Source organism: Caretta caretta, chromosome 1, assembly GCF_965140235.1.
Source record: "Caretta caretta isolate rCarCar2 chromosome 1, rCarCar1.hap1, whole genome shotgun sequence".
NCBI classification, from domain to species: Eukaryota; Metazoa; Chordata; order Testudines; family Cheloniidae; genus Caretta; species Caretta caretta.
The window spans coordinates 288,789,353-288,813,354 of NC_134206.1; the positions used below are offsets into that span (position 1 = coordinate 288,789,353).

General features: G+C 41.3%; 1 protein-coding gene across 2 annotated transcripts in view; it reads left to right on the forward strand.

Moving 5' to 3' along the window:
* The window catches only part of CPM (carboxypeptidase M), a 70,685-nt gene extending 48,761 nt beyond the window's left edge, over window positions 1-21,924 (forward strand). The window contains exons 4-9 of one of the 2 annotated variants that reach the window (XM_048835855.2): window positions 4,534-4,706; window positions 6,981-7,165; window positions 7,427-7,597; window positions 10,716-10,868; window positions 18,342-18,490; window positions 21,488-21,924. In XM_048835855.2, the coding sequence (XP_048691812.1) occupies window positions 4,534-4,706; window positions 6,981-7,165; window positions 7,427-7,597; window positions 10,716-10,868; window positions 18,342-18,490; window positions 21,488-21,739 (1,083 nt within the window). In that variant the 3' untranslated portion in view covers window positions 21,740-21,924. The remainder of the gene's footprint in view (window positions 1-4,533; window positions 4,707-6,980; window positions 7,166-7,426; window positions 7,598-10,715; window positions 10,869-18,341; window positions 18,491-21,487) is intronic. The other variant, XM_075124367.1, reaches the window with a different exon arrangement.
* The last annotated feature ends 2,078 nt before the right edge of the window (window positions 21,925-24,002 follow it).

A 24,002-nucleotide genomic window follows, 5' to 3' on the forward strand; every position in this document is an offset into this window, starting at 1 on the left:
CTTAATAACAATTAACTGAATACATGATTATCCAAAGCTTATCTTAGAAGGCAATTTATATTGCAAACCATTTTGTGAACACTTGTAAAAATTGTAATAACAACACTAACGCTAGCTTTTACTTACAACTTATGTTCATTATTAAAATTAAGTGTAAAAGAAGAAATGAAACTCACTCAGTGTGAAGAAGAAAGTCTCTGATGGGCATTAACAAGGGAGGTGAAGTCAGGTGTCATTTCTGTTGTTGCAATGCGGAGCACTGCTGCAAAGTGGTCATCATTGATCCAAGAGCTGTTCTTTGATTTATGGAATTTCATCACAGAAAATGTCTGCTTGCAGATGCAAGTTGATCCGAACGGTACAAGCATCTTTTGGGCACAGAGCCTTGATCTTCGGAAAGTTCTGTTAATTGAGAGATACGTAAAACCTCGGAAGTGACGCTGATTTGAATTGCTCCTCAAGCAATGCATCACACTCCAAGTCAATAAGCTCAAGTTGGAGGTCACTTGGAGTGTTGTCCACAGGCCACATCACATGTGAAAGGGGAGGAGATCAAACCCATGTCATTTTCTATCATTCTAAAATCCTCGAAGCGGCAAGAAAATTCAGCATGCATAGTGAGCAGTAATGACATGTATCTTTCCAGGTTCTGGTCAGATATTGTAATCTGTTGCAAAGTGAGGAAGTGCGTGAACTGCTTGTTTCCAATCTAATGGGGAAAGGAGCAACTTTGTCATGAAAGATTTGACAAGGAAATCCATGTCATGAACAAAAAGCCCCTTACCTTTCAGTTTCGAATTCAGTTCGTTCATGTAACCCATAACATCAATGGCAAAATGCGAAATCAGAGAGCCAGTTCACATCGTTCAATTGAAGGAAAACCACATCTTTTCCTTTCATTTTCAAAAACATATCAATCTCTGCTCTCAGATCCCACATTCTTTTCAGAACTTTCCCCAACCTAAGCCATCTAACATTTGTATGGTACTGAACATCCCTGAGCTCTGACTCAGACTCCTCCAGCAGAAAGACAAATTGCCTGAGGTTTTAATGCTCGTTCTCCAATAAAGTTGACCAGTTTTGTAATTGTATCCACAACATTGCTTAATTTCAGAACACTTTTGCAGAGGACCTCTTGGTGAATAATACAATGTAGAAAAATGATTTTCTGCTCTGGGTTTGTTTCTGTCACTTGGTCTTGTATTCTTTTCAATAATCCAATGTTTTTGCCTGTCAGATTAGGACTTCCATCAGTGGTACACTCACCAATTTCTTCCACTCCAATCCCAATTTTGAGACACTTATTTACTGCCTCCAGTAGATCTTTTCCAGTAGTCATATTTTTCATTGATACCAGTTCTTCTGAGAGTTCAAAATTTGTGGTAATACCTCAAATGAAAATCAACAACTGGGCTGTATCTTTAATGTCACAACTTTTGTTGAATGCCATTGCGAAGTATGAAAAATCATTTACCTTGCTTTTCAACTGTTGGTCCAGGTTCTCCGAGACAATGAAACATTTTTGAACTGCTTTTTCTTGTCTGGGCACAATATCGCAGCAGAGTCAACCAAACATTCCTTGATAAATTCTCCCTCGGAGAATGGTTTGCTGTTTTTGGCGATTTTGTGTACAATCATGTAGCTCGTTCTTATAATTCTGTCTTGTGTTACAGATAGTTTTGTGAAAAAAATTTTGCTCTTTTGCATTCGAGCAACCATCTAATGCGCTTTTCTAACTTTCTCTTCAGCAGACATGTTCTTATATGTGGATGCATGTTTGCTCTCGAAATGCTGGTTTAAGTTGTAGTCTTTGAAAAGTGCCACACTTTGCAATGTAAGCATACAGCTTTCCCTGTCACATCAGTAAAAAACTATTTTGAAGTCCACTCTTTGTTAAATACTTGGAATTCAGCATCTACTTTCCTCTTCTTTGATAAACTGATTTTTAAATTCTACCTCTCCACTGCAGTGCAAATAAAATAATTTGCGCAAAAACTGAAGGCTATTAAGTATTGTTGATTTTGTAGAATGGGGGTTAGGGGAATGTGACAAAGTGCATTTACCTTCTTCTCTTTTTTGGCTTTGATCCTGCAATGAGCTCTGTGAGCAGAGGTGAAAGTAAGCCGGTCCGGTCCAGCGTACCAGTAAGAAAGTGGGCACCGGTACACAGCCGATTGTACCGACAGGGCCACTGATGGCGGCGGGGGGTGGGGGTGGGGGGAACGGGCAGTTGTCCCGGGACCTGGCGATTTAAAAAGGCCTGGGGCTCCTGGCAGCAGCTGGAGCCCCTGGCCCTTTAAATTGCTGCCGGAGCCCTGGGGCTGCTGCTGCTACCCCAGGGCTCTGGCGATGATTCAAAGGGCCCAGGGCTCCCGGGCGCCACTACCACGCCAGCGGTTGGAGCCCTGGGCCCTTTAAATCGTCACCTGAGCTCCAAGCCAGATAGCGCTGAAGGGCTGGCTGGGGGAGTCTGGCCCCAGCCCTGCCCCTTTCACCTGAAGCCCCGCCCCTTCCGGAGTCCCACAGCCACCCTGCCACCTTGCCCAGGACCCCAGTTGCCCTGCGTACCGGGAAGTCCATTAAGTTACTTTCACCCTTGTCTATGAGAATGGAGGTCTGCACCAAAACAAAGCGCTATTGACTTTTATTTTGGGCATTCCCCCTAAGGAGTTTGTTGCAGGGTCAGGGCCTTAGTTATTACTAATTTCTGGCTTCATAAAACAACAGAAAAGGAGTACTTGTGGCACCTTAGAGACTAACCAATTTATTTGAGCATGAGCTTTCGTGAGCTACAGCTCACTTCATCAGATGTTTACCGTGGAAACTGCAGCAGACTTTATATACACACAGAGAATATGAAACAATACCTCCTCCCACCCACTGTCCTACTGGTAATAGCTTATCTAAAGTGATCAACAGGTGGGCCATTTCCAGCACAAATCCAGGTTTTCTCACCCTCCACCCCCCCACACAAATTCACTCTAGCACCAGCAGGAGAGTGAATTTGTGTGGGGGGGTGGAGGGTGAGAAAACCTGGATTTGTGCTGGAAATGGCCCACCTGTTGATCACTTTAGATAAGCTATTACCAGCAGGACAGTGGGGTGGGAGGAGGTATTGTTTCATATTCTCTGTGTGTATATAAAGTCTGCTGCAGTTTCCACGGTAAACATCTGATGAAGTGAGCTGTAGCTCACGAAAGCTCATGCTCAAATAAATTGGTTAGTCTCTAAGGTGCCACAAGTACTCCTTTTCTTTTTGCGAATACAGACTAACACGGCTGTTCCTATAAAACAACAGAGTTTTTTGTTCATATACCAGACAAGGAAGATACTTACCAACAACTTAAGACAAATCAGCAAACTCATCAGTGACTAGTATTGTGGGCCTCTGTATTTTTAAAGAGATTAAGTTTAAAATAAATGAATTAAAAAAAACACATTTAAAATTCACGTTATCTTTTAGAAGAAATCCTCTCTTGTGGGACTAGTTAAGTTATGTGTTTTGATGCCTAGCAATACTTGAACTGCTGCAAAGATCACATCATATTTCAAGAATCCTGTAATGAATAGCTCTAAATCCCATGTAAAATGCTGGTTAGGAAGCAGCCCAAACCAGAATCCTTTATTCCATAGAAGTTTGTGACTAAGTAACTGCTACAGTTCTTACTTAAACACTTGATTGTAAATTGTTATGTTGACAGTTTTACAAATGCTGATGTGTGATATAAGTCTGTACACCACTACTGGAAGCCACAGTTGTGGTATTGATTTTATTGTGCCCATAATGATGCGAGTGGCAGTTCTGAAAGCCGACAAGTGATCCGTAGAAGCTGTATATCCAAATGGGTGAGCAATGGTCTGTGGTAGAATAAACAGGGCCCAGTGAAAAGATCCGTAGGCAGTGCTGCCGACAGAATTGCCGGGCCCCTGGGCAAGGGCATTATGCACCTGCCCCAGGAAGGTCCAAGGCATTGTGGGATCAGTGCAGAAATCCACAGGCCCACCAGTGGTTGAACAGAGTGTTGTGTGTAGATATGGTGCACTGTGTGCACCCAAACAAGATGGCTAGTAAGAAGATATTGCCCCATGCAACAGTGCAATTCCCTAGCACAGACAACCCTACACCACTGATAGGATGGTTTTAATATGCTAACGTGCTAACAACGCATAGTTCTAAGATGGGTCTCAAACAAACAATCCCTATCTGCATATGACTTAAACATCATTGTAGCTGGCACAGTTCAGTTCCCACCTCAGAAGAAACCCTAGTCAATCTGAATTTAAAATCACTTGTTAGAAGTGGCCCCTCCACATTCATTTCTTTCTCTTCTATTAAATTACATTTAATTTTCTAGAGGCCAAGAACTGTAACAAAATAATGTTGACCACAGCAGATGTGTATTATGATTATAGTTTTGTGTCATGTCTATATCGCACAGTATTATCTTTGTCCAATCAAATACACACTGTGCTGAGCGTCTTCCTGTCTTCATAGTGGACTTGAAAAATAAAAACCTGTGCTTCTTAATACAGACCGTTGGGAGGGAGCTGCTGCTCCATTTGATAGACTTCCTGGTGACCAATGATCAGAGCGATCCAGTTGTTACAAAGCTAATCGATAGCACGCGGATTCATATCATGCCATCAATGAACCCGGATGGATTTGAAGCTACAACAGTGCATGATTGTTATTACTCAGAAGGAAGGTAAGGATGTGTGTTTTTTCAGGGTGGGGAAGGGGGCAGAGGAGACAGTAAGTAGGGAGGTTGTTGTTTCTTTCATTAACATTTAGAGATAGCCAAGTGGCTGGGTCATACTTGGTGGATAGACTAGCCTAGGAGCTACACTCGGGATATGTTTTGCGCCACAGTCTTTAGAAGGCATACTAAATGGGACACAGGCTTTGCTTTGAAGAAAACTGTCAGACACTGCGTGTGCGAGAGAGCGAGCATGCACATGCATGTGCCCTTGGAGATCAAGGGGCGGGCTGGGGGAGGAGAGAGAACGCCAGCTCTGAACTAGAGAGGAATGATCTTAGTTTTTAAGTGGTTTAACCTTACGTTATTCTGGATTCTGACTCAAAGTACATCTTCTCGGGATCCCCAAAATGCCAAAAAATAAAGACAGTCACAAGGACGTAACTTCAACTGAGAATCTCAAATTTTGAATGCCCTCTGCTCCCAACCCTTCTTTGAGATGAGGTGGAAGATTGAAAACTTAAAATGAATCTGTTTGCTGTGGGGAGGGAAGCATAAATGAATACAATGTTTAACAAGACAAATGCCAAACTGGGCAAAGCCTCCACTCCGCACCTGCCCCACCAAGAAAGAACATTTAAGAATTCACATTAAAACCAGACATTTTATGCACTACAAAAGCAGTTAGTTATTCCACCCCACCCCTAGAGCAGAACACTTACCTTGTTTCAGTTGATTTCTACTCTGGGCCAGTTTTCGGCAAAGATGGAACAGACAGCTATACACGTGTCGGGAGGTGCTATGTAGTGTTTCCTCTAAAGCAGGGCTGACTGTATTCTTACAGCACATCTCCACTGAGAATTTTAGGCAATTCTCTGATGGTTGGTCTAGCACCAGTGTTGCTAGCATAGACTGCCCGCAGCATTTTTACACTTCTGTGTCCGTATTGCTTTTATCCAGTTAAGACAGGATAAAAATATTAGCAGCCACGTTCACACTAGCTGCAGTGGTACTAGATCATTGGCAGGAGAACTGCCACGTTCTCGATGAAGACAAAGCCCTAGGCCCCGTCTATGCTAATGAAAGGCAGAATTACAAAGTAGTATTAAAAAGCAGTCTCAATCATGTGGATGAGGTTGTGCAAACGGAGCTGGCTTCAAGGGAGATTGCACTAATGGTAGCTGGCTCTGTGTGTGTGTAAAGTATTTGATGCCAAAGAAAATGTAAATGTTGTGCCACGTCTGCAAACCTTTGTATGCTCTAGTGTGATTGCTGGTGACCCTGCAGAGACCAAAAATGGCAGAAAATTTTAAAAAGCCAGAGAAAAAAAAAAGACAGGATGGAAAAGTATAAGGGAGAGAAATGCCAAGTGGCAGAGAACAAATTAACAAAGTTGGGAAGGTAGAGAAGAACAAAGTGCCCCATCCTGCAATTCATATTCATGCAAGTAGTCGTGCTGATTGTACCAGGACTACTTGTGTAACTAAGACTAGGGTTCTCTTGGGTCTTTTGCCTTGGCTGTCACAGCTACTTTGGCAACTTAGGGGATTTGGTGCCTTATTGAACTAGAGTAAGCCCTGCTTTTGGATAAGGTAGATTTTTATTCCTGAAACAAGTGGCTAAGATCTTTAAATGGAGGGTGGGATTTTTTTTTCCCATGGGGTGAAGCATCCACAGGATTGATGCTAAGCTGATGAGACTTTTAAAAATTAACACCCAAAGCTAAATATTAATCAGATGGGTAGATTGTCCTCCTAGGGGAGGAAAGAAAGAAAGGAAGAAATGAGCATTTGAACACAGGTTGGAATTTCATACACCGTCAGAAGAAAAAAATGCTTTGGATATCTATAAAGTTTTTATAGCCACATGCTTGGGATGACTGCATTACGACTGGCAGTCATGTGTGAGTCATGTTTTCTTTCTAAAAAAGTGGAAAACAAACCCTTTTATTCCATACACTCTCTTATTTGGCTTATGCAACAATGTTACATTTTACTATGTTTTGGGTGAGGTTTCAAGCATCACTCCTAATGTCTCCACTTGGAAATATTTTAATTACTCTACAGTAATCAGTCCATTGTGGTCAGAGGCTAGTAGCATCCACAATGCGGAATAAAGTCACTATTTCATGATTTGTGAAAACCCAGTTTGTGATGCTCATTGTTTCTATGTACTGTTCCAGTAACTCTGTGCCCAACAGTCACTAACACAGACCCAAAGCATTGTGAATCTACTCAGATGCAACAGATTAACAAATATAGAACTGTTTTTTTTTCTCAAAAGGTTCAATAAGAATGGGAAAGATCTGAATAGGAATTTCCCTGATGTCTTCAACAGTAACAATGTTACAATCCAGCCAGAGACTCAAGCAGTGATAAATTGGATAAAAAATGAGACATTTGTTCTTTCAGCTAACTTGCACGGTGGAGCACTGGTTGCCAGTTACACATTTGATAACGGTAACCCAGGTAAGATAATATCCTTGTTTCCTATTTGGGTCCAGTTTTTTCTGCCAGCTTCAGCATGAGCAAAACAAAATGCCTGATGTGGTGAAGAGACGCACCAGACTTACATGAGCTCAGATGTGTTGGGATACACTGGTAGTACAGTTTCACTGGATCACATAAACTGATGTGTAGGTTTGGGGGCTTAATATTTTTTATCTAAGACAATATTGTGTGTGTGTTAACATTAACTTGGCTTGTACCATGGCCATCTTTATTATACAGCTACTGGCTCTTTACAAGGCTATAGCAGATCCCAAGATGATGATGTTTTCATACACCTTGCAAAAACCTACTCTTCCAACCATGCCAGCATGTACAAAGGGAATGAATGTGGGAATAAACCAGTCTTTCCATATGGCATTACAAATGGGTATGCCTGGTACCAACTGCAAGGTAAAATTTCAGTGTTTTCCAATTTTCTCTGATCTCCACTGCTTTTATTTGATTCTCCAACATGTACTTGCTAACACACCTCTGCATTCCTTGACAGCGAAAGCTCTGTGACTTGTCCACACTAGTGTTTAACTCAAGTGAGCTGATTACGAATTAATTTGAGCTATCCAATGTGTTTGCAGTCTGGGCACTTCAGGACACAAGCTTTTGTGGAGCATCCAGATGAGCATGTACAAACATGTTAGCCAACACAAGTTAATGGGCCAGTTTCCACTGCCTGGGTCTTCAGCTCCTCCCTGCCCTCAACCCCAGCTCTTTTACTGCTCCATCAGCCAGCATGCCACCTGTCACAGTTCAGGGCAATTGCACCTGTACTCCCCCTCTGTGGTCCAGCAAGGGCACCCGCTTTCAGGCTTCTGGCTCCCCTGGCTGTCACTTCTCTTGGGTGCATCTCTCTCCCTTCTGACCAGGGTATCTCCAGGCTGAACAGTTCTCTGCCTTCACTGTGTTATTATCAGTAAAAGACAGGCTCTCGGAGCAAGCTTCTCTTGTCCTCTCTTCAGAGGTGAAGACACCGTGGTGAGTAGATCTAAGTACGTTATTCACGTAGCTGAAGTTGCGTAACTTAGATCAATCTCTCCCCCATTTCTTCCCCCCCCACTGTAGACCAGGCCCAGGGGGTTTCAAGTTCATCACAGCTTCAGCTCAGAACAAGTACACTAATGACAAGCTTAGTCCACTCCTTATACACCCCTTATACCTTTGATCTGGAGTTTCCAGGAGAAGGTAATTAGCAGACACTTGGTTTCTCTTCCCAAGGCATAAGTTCAAAGGGATGGATTCCAATGGGTCATTTGCATTCCCCTTACTCGCAGGTATTTCCTAGGAAATCCACTTTACATGCATTGTTCCAAAAGGTCCTTTGAAGTTCCTCATATTGCATTAATTGCAATTAAATGCAGATTACATTCATACTGTCTTCTGGCTAACAAAGTTCCATACAATTTCACAATAGTACATAAATGTGCATTTTTAATACAATGGCCCCAAAGGTATTATACTTAATGCAGTAAAGTTTCTTAATTTCATAAAGTTTGTCCAGAACATTGCAGGACATTGTTAATCTGTCACATCTCCTCAGAGCTCCTCCTTAGCCAGCTGGCAAGGCTATCTGTTGGCAAGCTGCCACTAAGGCTTCCCCTCCCCTTCTGGCAGACCAGCTTTTCCCCACTCAGATAACACCACAATCCCATCTCCTTCATTTGCACTTGCTCCGTCAGCCCTGCCCCTACAATACACAAATTGAGAGGGAAGGGGTTAATGTTTATGCATTAATATAGATGCACATACATATACGATAAACTCTGTGCCAAATTCTTATCTCTGCTATGGTTGTGTAAATCAAGTGTCCAGTTATCAGTAGAGTTATCTGTGCAGCTGAGATCAAAAAATCTCTCCTTTTGTTTAAAAAGGAGAGAATCAATTTCACTTAACATCTATCTTCATGTCTAATCACTGAAACAAATACACCCTATTTATATCCATGTGTAAATAACCAGATATACACACCTGAATAACCACATTCTATGTACAATAATCACTATGAAAAGTGACACTACACGTATTTTGTAAACTATTTTCAACTACTCAACCAGTCTTCTCCCAAGCTTGGCAAAGCCTACATTCCTCCCAGAGTTCTCCATACTGCAAATGCCAAATCCAGGTTTTTACAACCAAAGTACTACAGCAGGGTGGATAAAAATCATTATATTAAAATATATATAATGGAATTTTATGTAAATTAAATACCTTTTATTTTTAAAAATAAACAGAAAATTTGAAATTATGACAACCTATGTTTAGTCCAAACTTACCATAACCTATTTAAAGCATTTAAATAAAAAATATATTCAAAGAGTACATGTTTGCTGCAAAGTTTTAAATAAAGTCAAACCACTGAACTGGTGGAAGTCATTGGCTTAGCCTCTGGAACCAGGGATTGTTGTAGAGCTAGCCCAGATTTTGACAGCAGTAACCTCTTCTGAAGTTGTAGAGAATATTTTCTTCATTTCATTCACGTAGTTCAGTTCATTAGCTAGTTAATTCAAAGTTAAGAAACCAATTAGGAGTTGAAAAAACATGGAAGCTTGTTTTCCTCTTCCAATCTATGAATAAAAATTCAGTGTGAGAGTGAGATCTACTAGTTCTAAAATCTTGAAGGACATAGTGACTAGAAACAATCAGTTCAATTCACTAACTGCAGATACTTCCTTTATTTAATAAATCAGTTTTAAATGCAGAACATGCTTTGACAAAAATAATTTTTTTCCTTTTGTGTCCAGCACATTTAAAGTAAGTTTGATTTAACTAATAAAAACCTTTAAATGCTGTTTTTGTGAATTTCTAATTTAATTCCAATTTCCATCCAAATAATTTGACACACAAAAATAAAAAAATCTAGTAAATAAGAAATATAATTTGCCATTTTCTAACATATTAAAATGTGTAAAAACTAAAATACTGAATAAATGTATTTTAAGCTAAATAATTGCTTAGATAAATATGCGTAAGATATAGTGTATCCTCCCTGTTTAAATCAATTCACTTTGGTCCTCAGCATGCCAAAAAACCCACACCCGAACAATTTTTTTATTGTAAAAAAACAAAAAAAAGCCCACCTTTTCCCCACATTCATAATTCAAATGACTAAAAGGATTTTGCGGCACAACTAAGCATGACAAATTTAGTGCCAAAGTGTAATTTTTTGTCCCTCTTATAGATACGAGTACTTGGAGAGGTTTTGAATCAAAGGGTCCCCTTTCTCAACCATTATTATAGCCTTATTCTAGTAATTCCACCGCACTTTGGAGTTGTTGTTTTTTTAAGTAATTAAGGAGGTTTTCCACAGGGGATCATAAATCTAACTGACTGTGGGATTAAAAAACAATTGCACTTCCCAACTTGTCATAATTTATCTAAAATTGCCCTTGCATCATGATCTAAGGAAATGCTTCAAGAAGGCTAGAGTTTAGGAAAAGTTGCAAGTCTCCTAGTCCATTTTTAGCTCTTACTCAGTGGCTCTCACTGTAATAATCAAATATTTTTTTTATTTTTTTAGGTGGGATGCAGGATTACAACTACATCTGGGGACAATGTTTTGAAATTACGTTGGAGTTGTCATGCTGTAAATATCCACCAGCAAGTCAACTTCAGGCATTCTGGAATGACAACAAAGCTGCTTTAATTGAATACATTAAACAAGTTCATCTCGGTGGGTAAACTTTTGTATTTTGAATTTCATCTGCTCAACTTCCAATACAGCTTGTAGGGAAGTTCCTGTAACAACATGGTCATGTAACAGGCTCTCCAGCAACAGGCTAGAACCAAGAGAACTACTTCTGTAAGGGACTTTGCCTTTCAGTATGAAATCTGGTTTTTCTTGATTCTTGCTGAATTAAGAGATGGATGTAGCAGAGAGCTGTGTGTGCCATCCTCATTTTAGAAACAATATTGTGAGCATGATGGTGGCTAAGAGAGGATAGTGAGACAGAGAATGCTGCCCAGAAGTGACTGGGACATCTGGAATATTAGCATTGTGAATGCATTTGTTCATAGGCCATTCTGAAGAAAAATGCAGACTTTTTTTTTTAAACTGAACAATGTAGGTGAACCCCATTTAACCTGAGATTGGGGTTTGAGAAAAGAAAGGAAATCTCCAAATTAAGTGTATGTGAACATATCCATTTACTGTAAAAGCTGTGTTATCTGGCACCTTACCAACCAGAAAGCTCTAGAAACTGGCATTTCTGATATCTCCAAGTTCAAATCTTCAGAAGGGTTGCCAGGCTCCCTACCTGGCTCCATGTGGCTCCCATGTCCCTGCTGCTTCTAGGCGGAAGAACAGCCATGGGGGCTCTGTGCGGTACTCCTGCCTCACCCCGAGCACTGGCTCCACAGCTCCCATTGGCTGGGAACTGTGGCCAATGGGAGTTGCAGAGGCGGCACCTGCGGGTGGAGGCAGCATGTAGAGCCGCCTGGTCGTGCCTCCACCTAGGAGCAGCAGGGACATGAAGCCACTTGCAAGGAGCTGCCGAGGTGAGCGCTGCCAGGATCCGACACCCCGAAGCCCCTCCCACGCCCCAATCCCCTACCCCAAGCCCCCTCCCACACCCAAACTCCCTCCCTCCATTGGTAAGTATAACTCAGTTAACTGGAATTTTTGACTAACCAGCACCCTGTATCCCCCCAACATGTCGGACAACAAAGCTTTTACTGTATCTAGCTTTATTAAAATTGGATAGATACGGCCATAGTAGTGACACATACCAGTCAGAGCCATAATCCAGCTTTCACACCTATTAGGGGCAGTGAGCAGCGACCAGCACTGATTAAAATAGAAAGCTGTAGAAAGATGCAGCCATTCTAAGAGACATTTATGAAAAAGCTTTTTTAAATGAAGACTGACAAAACATATCATTTGTGTCAAATGGGAAAAGGGTAGGGCTTACTTTTTGTGGGTTTGCTCATTTAGGATCCAGGAGCTATTAAGAGCAGAATTCATCTGCCTTCCTTATTTCTGACAGCCATCCAGGTTTCAAAGTATTGATTAAAACCTCGTAAGCCACTGACCACACAAAGGGCCCATTTTTGCAGCTGTTCTCTGCACAGATCTTCCCACTGACCTCTCTGGTGCTTCTATATTGCAGAGCAGCTACAGAACTGAAGTCACCTAAAATAGAGACTTGTGTCCACCCAGTCTTTGGGAAGTGGACTCCAGTGGGCAGTGTTCAATACAGGGTCCTCTGAGGAGTCAGACAAATATCACAGCCTCTGCCTCCATCCTATGGGTTCAGGAGGGAAAAGGAGTGAGAAAGATGCTGGGATCTAAAATCTACAGGGGGTCCATCCCTGGTGCAGACACGTGCTGAGGGGGAGAGGGGCATACAGCCAATATTGGGCACAGGAGATTAGAATCTATAGTAGTTAGGTGCAAGGGGAGAACACAGATGAAGGAGCATGGCTCAACTACTTAGGAAATTAAAGGCTTCTCCCGCTCCTCTGTGGCTTTACTGAGGTGTCAGAGCTAGGAGCCAGTTGGAAGCAGCTGGCAACTGGTATTGCCAGCCTCAGGTGTTCAAAACTCATTAGTAAGGTTAAGATCTTGTCACGGTTTTTAGTAAAAGCTGTGGACAGGTCACAAGCAATAAACAAAAATTCATAGAAGCCCATGACCAGTCTGTGAGTTTAACTAAAAATAATTGGCAGGGGAGAGGCTGATGGGGGATGATGAAGCCCGAGCCCTGCTGTGAGGGGCAAAGGGGGTTTAGCAGCCACTGCCACCATGGCAGCTCCGGGTTCCCTGCCACTCACAGAGGCTGGGAGCTCTGGGTCCCCCCGACTGGCCAAGCCAGCTCAGGGCTCTGGGTCCCCACTGGCTGACAGCTTCAGCCCCTGCACCCCACGGCTGAAGCGGAAAATGTCAGAGATCTCTGAAAGTCATGGAATCCATGACTTCTGTGACCTCCATACCATAATCTTATCCTTTTTCATTAGTCATGCCCCATCTCCGCCCCCCAAAATCCCAGGATATTAGCTTAAACACAATAAGATTTAAAAAATAATAATTTGGCTCCTCTTTATTTGCCTTCTGGTTTCTAAGCAACTAGGATGTACTGAGGTCACGTTTTAAACTTTTCTTCACAACCATGTGGGCTGCAATCTTACTTTTCATTTTAAAACAAAACAAAACATGAATTTGGAGGCTGTGTCTCTAAGACAGTCATCAAGTATTGCAAGATTTGACAGAATTGCAACAGACTTCAGTCTTACGATATTAGCCCTTGAGGAAACCGTCCACCTATGCTCCTCATATGCTCCCTAGTACGAAGGAGGAGAGAGAGGAAATTTTGCCCTGCTTGCCCAGCAAGGACTGAGCTGAAGCCTTCGTCACTCAAGGAGTACTGCCTTATGTCACGCCGATGGAACCCTCCCAGCCCCTCCCTCTGCCAGGAACGGGACAGAAGTCACAGAACTCACCCTCATTACACTTTTTTTTCTGAGCCTGCAAACTGTGGTTTAGAATGAGTTTTCTGCACAGTGTGGTGCACCTAAAAGTGACGCCCTCACTTCAAAGGGTGCGGGGATCCTGAGCAATTTACAGTGGGCTGGGCGGGATTAGAGATGGCAGTTTGTATTGGGATGTTCACTAATTAAAGACAGTTGTAGGGTTTCACTTCAGAGAAAACCAACATGGGGAGAAGGAATTAGATTTTTTTAAGTGACGTGTCGCAACCCTGCCCCCATGTGGGCAAAGGCTGGCAGTGCTAGAGGGCAGCAGCTTTTAAATGGAAGCAAGCAGTGATTTAACAGAGACCAACCCACAGTGCACTCCCATTAACAAGAGACATTTCCCTGTGCAACAGCTTTCATATGGGTATTAACGCCCCTATAGGTCTTATGGGCATACAGTGCTTGAATAGGAGCCTGCTCATATGGGCCCTGATTCCATATCCTGGAAGGAAAACGTACGTGCACATTTCTAGTTAGCATACTTATGTATTTTATAGCGTACTATAGAATTAGTGTGTTTGTAAAATTTGTTATAAAAAAAACCTGAGGGCAGGGAATTGTCAGGATTCACAGGCAGAAATACACCCTGCTCTTTAAACTTGTCATAGATCCTTGAAGCCCCAGTCATAGACTAAGACCACATTGCGCTAGGCATTGTATAAACACAAAACACTGTTCCCGCCCCAAAGAGCTTGCAATCTAAGACTATATCTACACTATGAGCTAGGGGTGCCATTCCCTGCTCACGTACACCTACACTGATGAAAGTTAGCATGAGTATGTGTACACAGGCCCACTGGGAATCACACCCCTAGCTGGTAATATAGACATAGTCTAAGTCATTGTTTCTCAATGACTGGTCTGTTGACCGGCATCGGTCCCTAAGATCACCCTAACAAAGTTTAGGAAGGCAGTAAGTTGCTCCCTAGTATCAAAAAGGTTGAGAAGTACAGGCCTAAGTAATCTTCGCTTTCTGAATAGTTTAAAAAAAAAAAAAAGTTAGGTGCCTACAGATATTTTGCTTTCAAGGAAAAACATAAGCAGTGTGGTAGATGGCCAAAATGGGTTTTCTTCCCTTACATAATTTATCAGTGGAACATGAGGGGAAGCCCACAGGGTTCTACAGTGTAGTAATATTTCATATGCAAGAATACCTTGCAGCAACTAGCAGTCTCAGCATAGGTCCTTATTTTGGGTTTGTTATTCTGCCAAAGTTTATATACAAAAACATATTCCCAAAAAACCTCTGTGTAGAGATGTGCTTTAGATGTTAATAAAGAATTGCAGGCCAGGACTTGTGGTATCAATTGGAACCGGAAAAGGTTCAGGAAAGGGCAACCAAAATGATTAGGGATATGGAACAGTTTCCATATGAGGAGAGATTAATAGGACAGGGACTTTTCAGCATGGAAAAGAGACGACTAAGGGGGAATATGATAGAGGTCTATAAAATCATGACTGATGTGGAGAAAGTAAATAAGGAAGTGTTATTTACTCCTTCTCATAACACAAGAACTAGGGGGCACCAAATGAAATTAATAGACAGCAGGTTTAAAACAAACAAAAGGAAGTATTTCTTCACACAATGCACAGTTAACCTGTGGAACTCTTTGCCAGAGGATACCAGACTATAACAGGGTTAGAAAAAAAAGAACTACCGGTAGTTAAATTCATGGAGGAGAGGTCCATCAATGGCTATTATTCAGGATGGGCAGGGATGGTATCCCTAGCCTCTGTTTGCCAGAAGCTGGGAATGAGCGACAGGATGGATCACTTGACGATTACCTGTTCTGTTCACTCCCTCTGGGGCACCTGGCATTGGCCCCTATCAGAAGACAGGATACTGGGCTAGATGGACCTTTGGTCTGACCCAGTATGGTCGTTCTTATCTTCTATCCACTGGCCATGCTTCTCATATTAAAGATGAAAGGGCCTGAAATTTGCCTAACTGAAAGCTGCAGCCATTCTTATTTTGGTCCCTCAGCTGAGTAAGTTTGGATGGCCCTACTTTATACTGCACCTCTGTCTGAAATGGGACTGTACATACATAATTTGAACTGGTATAACTGTTCTGGGGACCGGAAGGAGGTAAGAGTCAGATCAGTTGAAAGTCTTTGGGTAAAAAAAAAAAGGGAAAAAATCAGCATGATATCATGGTAGGGGTTGACTCTAGAGCACCAAATCAGGAAGAAGTGGAGGAGGTATTTCTTGGGCAAACAACAGAAATACCCAAAACACAAGATGGGGTAGTAATGGGAGACTAACTTCCCAGATATCTATTGGAAAATTAATATAGCAAAACACAAAATTTCCAATAAGTTCTTGGAATATATTGGGGACAATTTTTTGTTTCAGAAAGCGGAGGAAGTAACCGGGGGATAGCCATTTTAGACTGACCAAGAGGGAAGAATTGGTTGTAAATCTGAAGAGGGAAGGCCATTTGGGTGAAAGTGATCATGAAAAGACAGATTTTACAATTTTAAGGAAAGGAAGGAGTGAGAGCAGCAGAATAAGGAGAATGGACTTCCAAAAAAAGCAGACTTCAAAAACTGGTAGGTAAAGTCCCATAGGAAGAAAATCTAAGGGATAAAGGAGAGTTCAGGACAGCTGGCAGTTTCCCAAGAACACAATATTAAATGCCCCACTGCAAACTGTCCCTATGTGAAGGACAGATAAGAATAGTAAGAGGTCAATATGGATTCATCAGAAGCTCTTTAATGACCTGAATATCAAAAAGGAATCTTGCAAAAGTGGAGACGTAGACAAATTGCTAAAGGGGAATACAAAAGAATAGCATAGGTATATAGGGAGAAAAATCAGAAAGGCTACGGCACAAAACGAATTACACCTAGCAAGCGACATAAAAGGCAATAATAAGAAGGGGTTCTTTAAATACAGTAGGAGCAAGAGAAAAACAAAGGAAAGTGTAGCTCCTCTACTTAGCGAGGAAGGACCGCTAATAACGGATGACATCAAGAAGACTGTTTAATGACTATTACGTTTCATTCAGTCTTCACTAGGAAGGTTAATGGTGACTAGATATTGAACACAATTACTATTAACAACATTGGTGGGGGAGAAGGAAACGCAAGCCAAAATAGGGAAACAACAGGTTAAAGAATATTTAGATAAATTAGATGTATTCAAATTGGCAGAGCCAGATGAAATTCATCCTAGGGTAATTAAGGAACGAGCTGAAGCAAGCTCAGACCACTAGCAATTATCATTAAGAACTCCTGAAGGACTGGAGAGGGGAGACTAAACATAGTACCTATCTTTAGAAAGGGCAACAATGAGGACCTGGGAAATTATAGGCCAGTCTGCCTAATCTTCATACCTGGGAAGATATTGGAACAAACTATTAAACCAGTTTATAAGCACCGAGAGGATAACAAGGTTACAAGGTGTGACGAAGTGGGGTTTTATTCATCTTATGTTGCATGTGAGTCTTACTGTCCTATACTAATATTGTGGGTACCTCTGTTTCCCTGTGTACTGCACCAATATTTCGATGGTGGGAATTGGGGGTGTGATTTTTGCTGAGGCCCTTGGGGCAGGTGAGGCTGCCCAGCTGTCTGCACATATGTAACCCGAGACACAGGAGACATCTTTTGCCCGGGAAGCAGGAGTACAGAAATCAGTTTTAAGACCCCTTAATGTCGGAAAAATGGCTTCGTTGTGTGGAAGGGTGCAGGGTTAATCCAATTTAACGCTGCTAAATCCGACATAAATTCGTAGTGTAGACCAGGCCTATAACAGGTGGTGGTAGGGTTATTTATTGTTGCAGTAATTTGGAGCAAGAGATACACATTAGCCTTTTGCCCATGATCCTTGATTATTCAAATGTGGTTGACTTTACTAATTAATTTTAACAGATAGATATTCTTTTAGAGGACACACATATACAATGAAATCTGGATTTAATACAGCACTTTTTAAACATTAGAGTAAGGTTTATCAACCTGTGGGTTTCATCGAACAAGTAAAAAAAAAAACCAACAATAATATGGGCCGGGGTAAGTGGATCTGAACCCACAACCTTTACACAGTGGCAAGGTTGCTACTGAGCCAAAATTATACATTTAATTAAATATACTGAATAAAATAGCAGAAACTGAGCTAACACACTTCATCAATATTGTCTCAAATAGCTGTTGCAGACAAGTCAGTTAACAAAACTGCTCATTCTTGGAAATCTGGTGTGTTAGAAGATTTGGGAAGGCTAAAATATAAGTAAATATACAACTACTCTGTCTTTTTGAAACACTAGGCGAGAAGCAACGTTTGACCACACCAACAGGGTAAATGAGTTTTTGTTTTAAGCTAGGTAAATAAATTCAACCGCATAAAAGAGATTTAAGTAAGTTCTTTTGTAGAGAACACGTGCAGCAACATCAATGTAAACTACGAAATTGTACCTTTAGAGAATGAGATGGAAAAGCCGACATGGCTGCATTTTAACTTGATGGGAAGGTAAATGATTAAGAACTAAGAATTTTGTGCTGCTGCTACTTATTTTCGTTAGCAATATGTAGGAGACTGGCTCTATTGTCTAGTTTGGGGAGGAAATGACTGAAACAAGCCTCTGCTGCAATGAATGATGAAAAAACTGGCTTTTCCAGACCAGAAAATGAAACCAACAGTCACATTTACATACTCTCTCCCTGCCTCATAGGTATCAAAGGTCAAGTTCTTGACAGGCATGGACAGCCTATACCAAATGTAATAGTGGAAGCCAAAGGAAGGGAACATATCTGTCCCTATAGAACCAATCAACATGGAGAATATTACCTTCTCCTCCTGCCTGGAAGCTATGTGCTTAATGTAAGATGACTACTCTGCTAAACCTTCGTTTCTAAATTATGTTCAGAGAGTTCTTGAAATTGCCAGAGACAGGAGCCTATAAAATTAAGGTGTTGGGGTTTGGATTTTTGTTTTGTTTTAATAAAATAAATGTACAGTGTCGACACAGGGCAGTGGGTTCCCCTAACTGCTGAGAACAGCCCTTCACCTCTTGGTAACATCATCAATCAATATTCATCTATTTAGCAATACCCATTACTTATTGAAAAGTGAGCAGGTGAGAAGTACAAAAGGCCTCATGTGGACACAGTACATGGGGAGGGGGAATGGCAAGGACTGGCATGACAGAACAAAATCTCTTTCATTCAGAGGCCTTTTAAATAGTAGTTGCATATTTTTAGGGTGAGCAGGATTAGATTTTTATTGGATAAGTGTCCATAAATGTTGATTTCATCATACACATACCACCCCAACCAAAACTATTTCCATTCAGGATAATCAAAATTGAGAGGCAAAGTAAGAAAAATGTTGCTTAAGAAATTATTAGAGCTTGATTTAAGGATATTTACTTTCTGTGTTTTGACATGTTGACAATTTGTCAAATCTAAAAAAATGCTTAAAAAACAAACATCCATAGTATCCATCGAAAATATCAAAACATAAAAAATGCAGTCAAGCCTGCCTATTTCGAATGTTTCCAGTTGAGGCATAGTGCTGCTCTGAAAAGTGACTATATAAAAAAATGGCCGCTCATTGTGTATGCAGAGCCATATTTGCCCACTTGAATGAGAAAAATGAGTACAGAAAATCCTGTTTTCTAAAAAGAGTGCAAAGTTGGACAAACTATCAGCATTTTCTAAAGCCTAATATCTAGGTGGTAACGTGACAGGCCTTCAACTAGTGGCAGGTTTGTCTTAATCAGTCAAATCCCAGTAGTGCTGATAACTTAAGATACTGCATTCTAAATGGTAACAATTTTTTGCAGGGATCTCAGGATTTCTGTGGCCATAACCAAAGAAGTCATTGTGGTTGATAAGGGAACAGAACTTGGAAATTGCTGCTCTGGGACTAGCCTAAATAACTAGAGACTGGATGGCAACTTTACATGTACTGGCAGAGGGCAGCAATATTCAGTAGAACGAGACAGAGGGCTGTGGAAGGGGAAAAGTGGTGGCTCCCTTCTATACTACCTCTCTCACAACCTGTGGAAGTCCCTTTGCAGGACTTCTGCTTCCACCTCCAGGGATGTTGCACACTGTATAGAAAGTAACTTGCTTGATTTAAGATGAAGAGTTGCATCTTAGAGTTCTCTTTCTAATACTTGGTCTTTGCATCAGTTTCATAAATTTGAAATTCTTAAAGGCCAGCATTACTCTGAAAAGTGACTGTAAAAATGCTATTTTGGGGTTCTATGCTTATTGCTAAGGCTAAGATTGTGTCATGGATATTTTTAGTAAAAGTCACAGACAGGTCACAGGCAAAAGAGAAAAATTCATAGAAGCCCGTGACCTATCTGTGACTTACTAAAAAATATACCTGACAAAATGGGGATCTGCAGGTCCCCACACGGCCTCAAGCGGAGCAGCTGCGCAGGGGCTAGGAGCTGCCCGCAGCAGCTGGGGGCTGCGGGGTATCCCTGCTACCCACAGCTCTGGGGGTCCTCCACTGCCCATGGGGGCCAGGACTGCGAGGTACCCCGGCAGTGGCAGCCACGAGCTGTGGGGGTTCCCCCGCCACCTGTGATGACTGAAGCTCTGGGGGCCGCCGGAGGTACCCCTGCAGCTCCCTGCCCCCGGAGGAGGCGGGGGACCCTGCAGCTCCCAACCACCGCAGGCTGAAGTCACGGCGGTCACTAGTAGCCACAGATTCCATGACTTCTGTGACAAAATCGTAGCCTTACTTATTGCTTCAGTGGATTTTCGCATCAGATGTCTGTTTACAAGTGATGAGATTTTTTTCCTACCTATGCCCTATAAACTTATATTGGGGATAAAAGTGAAGCTAGGTTTTTCCTTCTAATGCATCACCACAACTGACAGATTTTGCAGGCCAACTTAGGCCTTTGACAGCATCACTCAGCTCTTCAAAAGAGTTTCATAGATTTAACTAATTGTAACTTAATACACATTTCTGTTAATTTACAAGATAGAATAAAATCCACTGCTCACTCAATCTTAGCTGTGTTGACTCCGCAGAGCTACAAGAGTAAACACATCACTTAAGTTAACAGATATGACTCTGCACCTTGCGAGGAGATTGACTGAGTAAGAAGCTGCCATTTTATACAGTCACTTTTCAGAAGAATAGAATCTCATTTAAAAAAAATAAATACACTTCCCAACCTACAGCCAGCAAAGTGAATGACAGTTGTTGACTCTAGTTGTTTGGCCTATGCAAGGCAGAGACTCCCATCTAAATGTTAATACATGCAACAAGCAGCAAGGAGAAATCCTAACTGATGTCAGAGGTCATGGTAATATACTTATTATTCCCTGTGGATATTTCCATCCAGTATGGACAAACACATTCTGAGTTCTACCCAGCACTTTACTCTTGTTCCTAGCCTCTTAAACAAAGTATTCTTATTTCGGCTCACTCAATGCAGACATCATTTCTTTTGCTCTGATAATTTGAGTCATCCAATAGTTCATTGTTCATTCATCATTAGCCAATAAACCAGCTAAAGCAAAAGTAACTAAATCCCTTTTGTTCTCTGTGAAAAAGTTGCCAAGAATACCTAGTATGTTTTCTCCTCTGTTATCTATGTTATTGCAATTAGACTTAAACATATGTAAAATATTTCTCTCCCTTCTCATTTAATGTTCACTCTATACTTTACTTTTATCTTTACTTTCACAATCTACCTAACTAATTTATGCAGGAGGAGCGCTACATCTAATCTCTGCATTAGATGCAAAGAAGCACTCTACAATATTTGTAAAGTAAATTATGTAACTAAAATGACTAGAGCTAGCATGTTAAACAAGCTAGTAAGAACATTTTCTTGTTTGTCCTTAGGCTACAGCACCCGGATCTGGATCAATACTAAAAACACTGCTAGTACCAAACGGTCCTGAAAACTTCAGTGCTTTGAAATATGACTTTGTTTTCTCAGAGGTCTCCACCATAGCAAGAGATGCTTCGTGCCCTACCAAACCTCTTTATCCAGATTTTGAAACCATTTCAGCAGCAGTAAAACCTACTTTGCATTTCTTGGCTTTAATGACTGTTTTGTATACAGTTTTCAAGGAAGAATTAGGTGAAACTTGAAAACATTATCTCTAGCACATCAATGCACAAATGTGTTTTTTAAGAGCTAAAAGTTGTATTTGCAAAAGAGTGTATATTATTGTATAATTGAATACCGAGGGTTTTTTTAATCAAGTTTACTATATTTTTAAAATGTTGGCCGGACAATCAATAAATGTTTTGCCTGTTTAAATGTACCAGAATAATGCTGATATCCATTCCCCTTTTGTAAGATCAAGCTTGCAGCAGGTTTGTCTTCACAAGCTGAAGGTAGCTCAGGTGTCTGTCTGCACCACAGATATACCAGACCCAGACCTATCAATCTTCACCTGAAAACAGTGTCATCTCCCACACTGTGTAACTCCTCCTGTTAATTTCCTTCTGAAGTCCCTGTAAGCTCTTCATTGACACTTGACTCAGTATGCTTATAGACTTCTGTTGTAAGACACAGAATGGTCCACCAGGGATATAAGTGTCTCCCACCTCCCTGTCTGGAGAAGTATGTCTCAAGGCATGCTACCTTTGAGTGACCTGCCTTTGACTACAAGGCCACGTGAGCATAATTTTCAGCATAGATACATAACCCCTCAGATGTTCTCTGTACGTACATCTCACAATCACAATGACCAGTGTGAAACAGGCTTTCAGTAGAGACCTTTCATGATCCCTTTTTGGTAAACCCCAGGGATCCCTGAACCCATATGTGCTCCTCTGCCCTTGGGTCACTGTAATCCTATCAAACAGAGAAGAAAAAAAAGTCTCACTTAAGGAAGTTGAAAGCTGATCTAACAGTCCTCCAGAAACTCCACCTCATTGAACCTGAGGCTTTTTTTTAGTAATTACCCAGCCATGTCTAGGGAGGCATCAATCCAGTTCAATAAAAAATTGAACCCATAAATCCTATCAACTGATAAAGACATGGAAGGAAAGCTCTTAATTGTTAATGCTAGCATCTCCCACGTTACGCACACTTTTGTTAACTCTATGCCCCCAACAAAGATGATTCCTCCTTTTTCAATCAATTATTTTGAGATTGACTCGTCCCTAGGAAACCAGATTATATCAAGGGACTTCAGTGAAATGTTAGATCTGCTTTTGGACAGATCGAGCAGACTCCACCATTCCTGGTCCTCGGTGAGGCAGACCATTACTGCCCAGACGGAAGAACGGGGCTGAAAGGACACGTGGAGGCGGCAGCACCCTCGAGGTAGAAACAATTCCCCTTTTTCTCACCCCTGCATTCCCTATAATCACAGTGGGAATGTTTTTTTGGTATCAGGTGGCTTGATATTTCTTTATTATTGAAATACCACCTATTATGATCTTTGATCACGCTACTCATCTCCTGAAATGTAGGGGCTACCAGAAGATGGAGATTAAACTCCTCTTTACTAGTAGAGACACAATTTTAAAAAACTTTGTGGAGGAAGAAACACAATTTTTCTTTGAGACCAGTGACAACGCTATGAACTCCCAAGCAATCTCACTGGACACTTTCAAGGCATACTTAAGGGGAAGAATATCATCCTACTTCTTTCATAAAAAGAGAGCTAGGCAGGGTGAGCTGGTGAATTTAATGTAAAGGCTCAAGGAGGCAGCTCTCAGCTATGCTGATTCTCCCTCTTCTGATAAACTCCAAGATATGAAATTAATACATTAACCTCGGCTCAGGCTGAATTTACTTTGTTTAGAGTAAAACAGACATACTAGGAATTCAGCAACAAAACTGGGAAATTAATTCACTGAAAGCTAACATCCCCTCAATTCACTCGTCAGAGGCAGATACTCACCACTCAAAAACATATTAATGAACAATTCTCTACATTCTACCAATGCCCATATTTAAAGGAAGACTCCCCTGATGATTAATTACTTGAGGAATACACCAGAAAAACCTGCAATTCCCCCAGCTAACAGAAGAACAAAAAATTTGGCTTGGCTTTACAAACTTGTGAGAGTATGGAACAAGAAATTGGGTAAGGCCCTGGCCTCAAAGGCTTTCCTGCTGAATTTTATGCCCAATTCAAAGACAGACAGTCTGGCTCCCAGACTGGCCACAGTATAAACTGCCCTCTTCAATGAATGAAGCCCTAATCTCGGTAGGTTTTAAGCCTGACAAAGATGCCTAGGAACATGCTAGCTATTTACTAATATCCATAATCAACTCTGATATTAAAATATTGTCTAGAATCCTAGCTGGATGATGAGAAAAAGCAATGAGGAGCATAATACACCTGGACCAGGTGGGTTTTATACGAGAGAGACAAGGGTCAGAAAACACTCA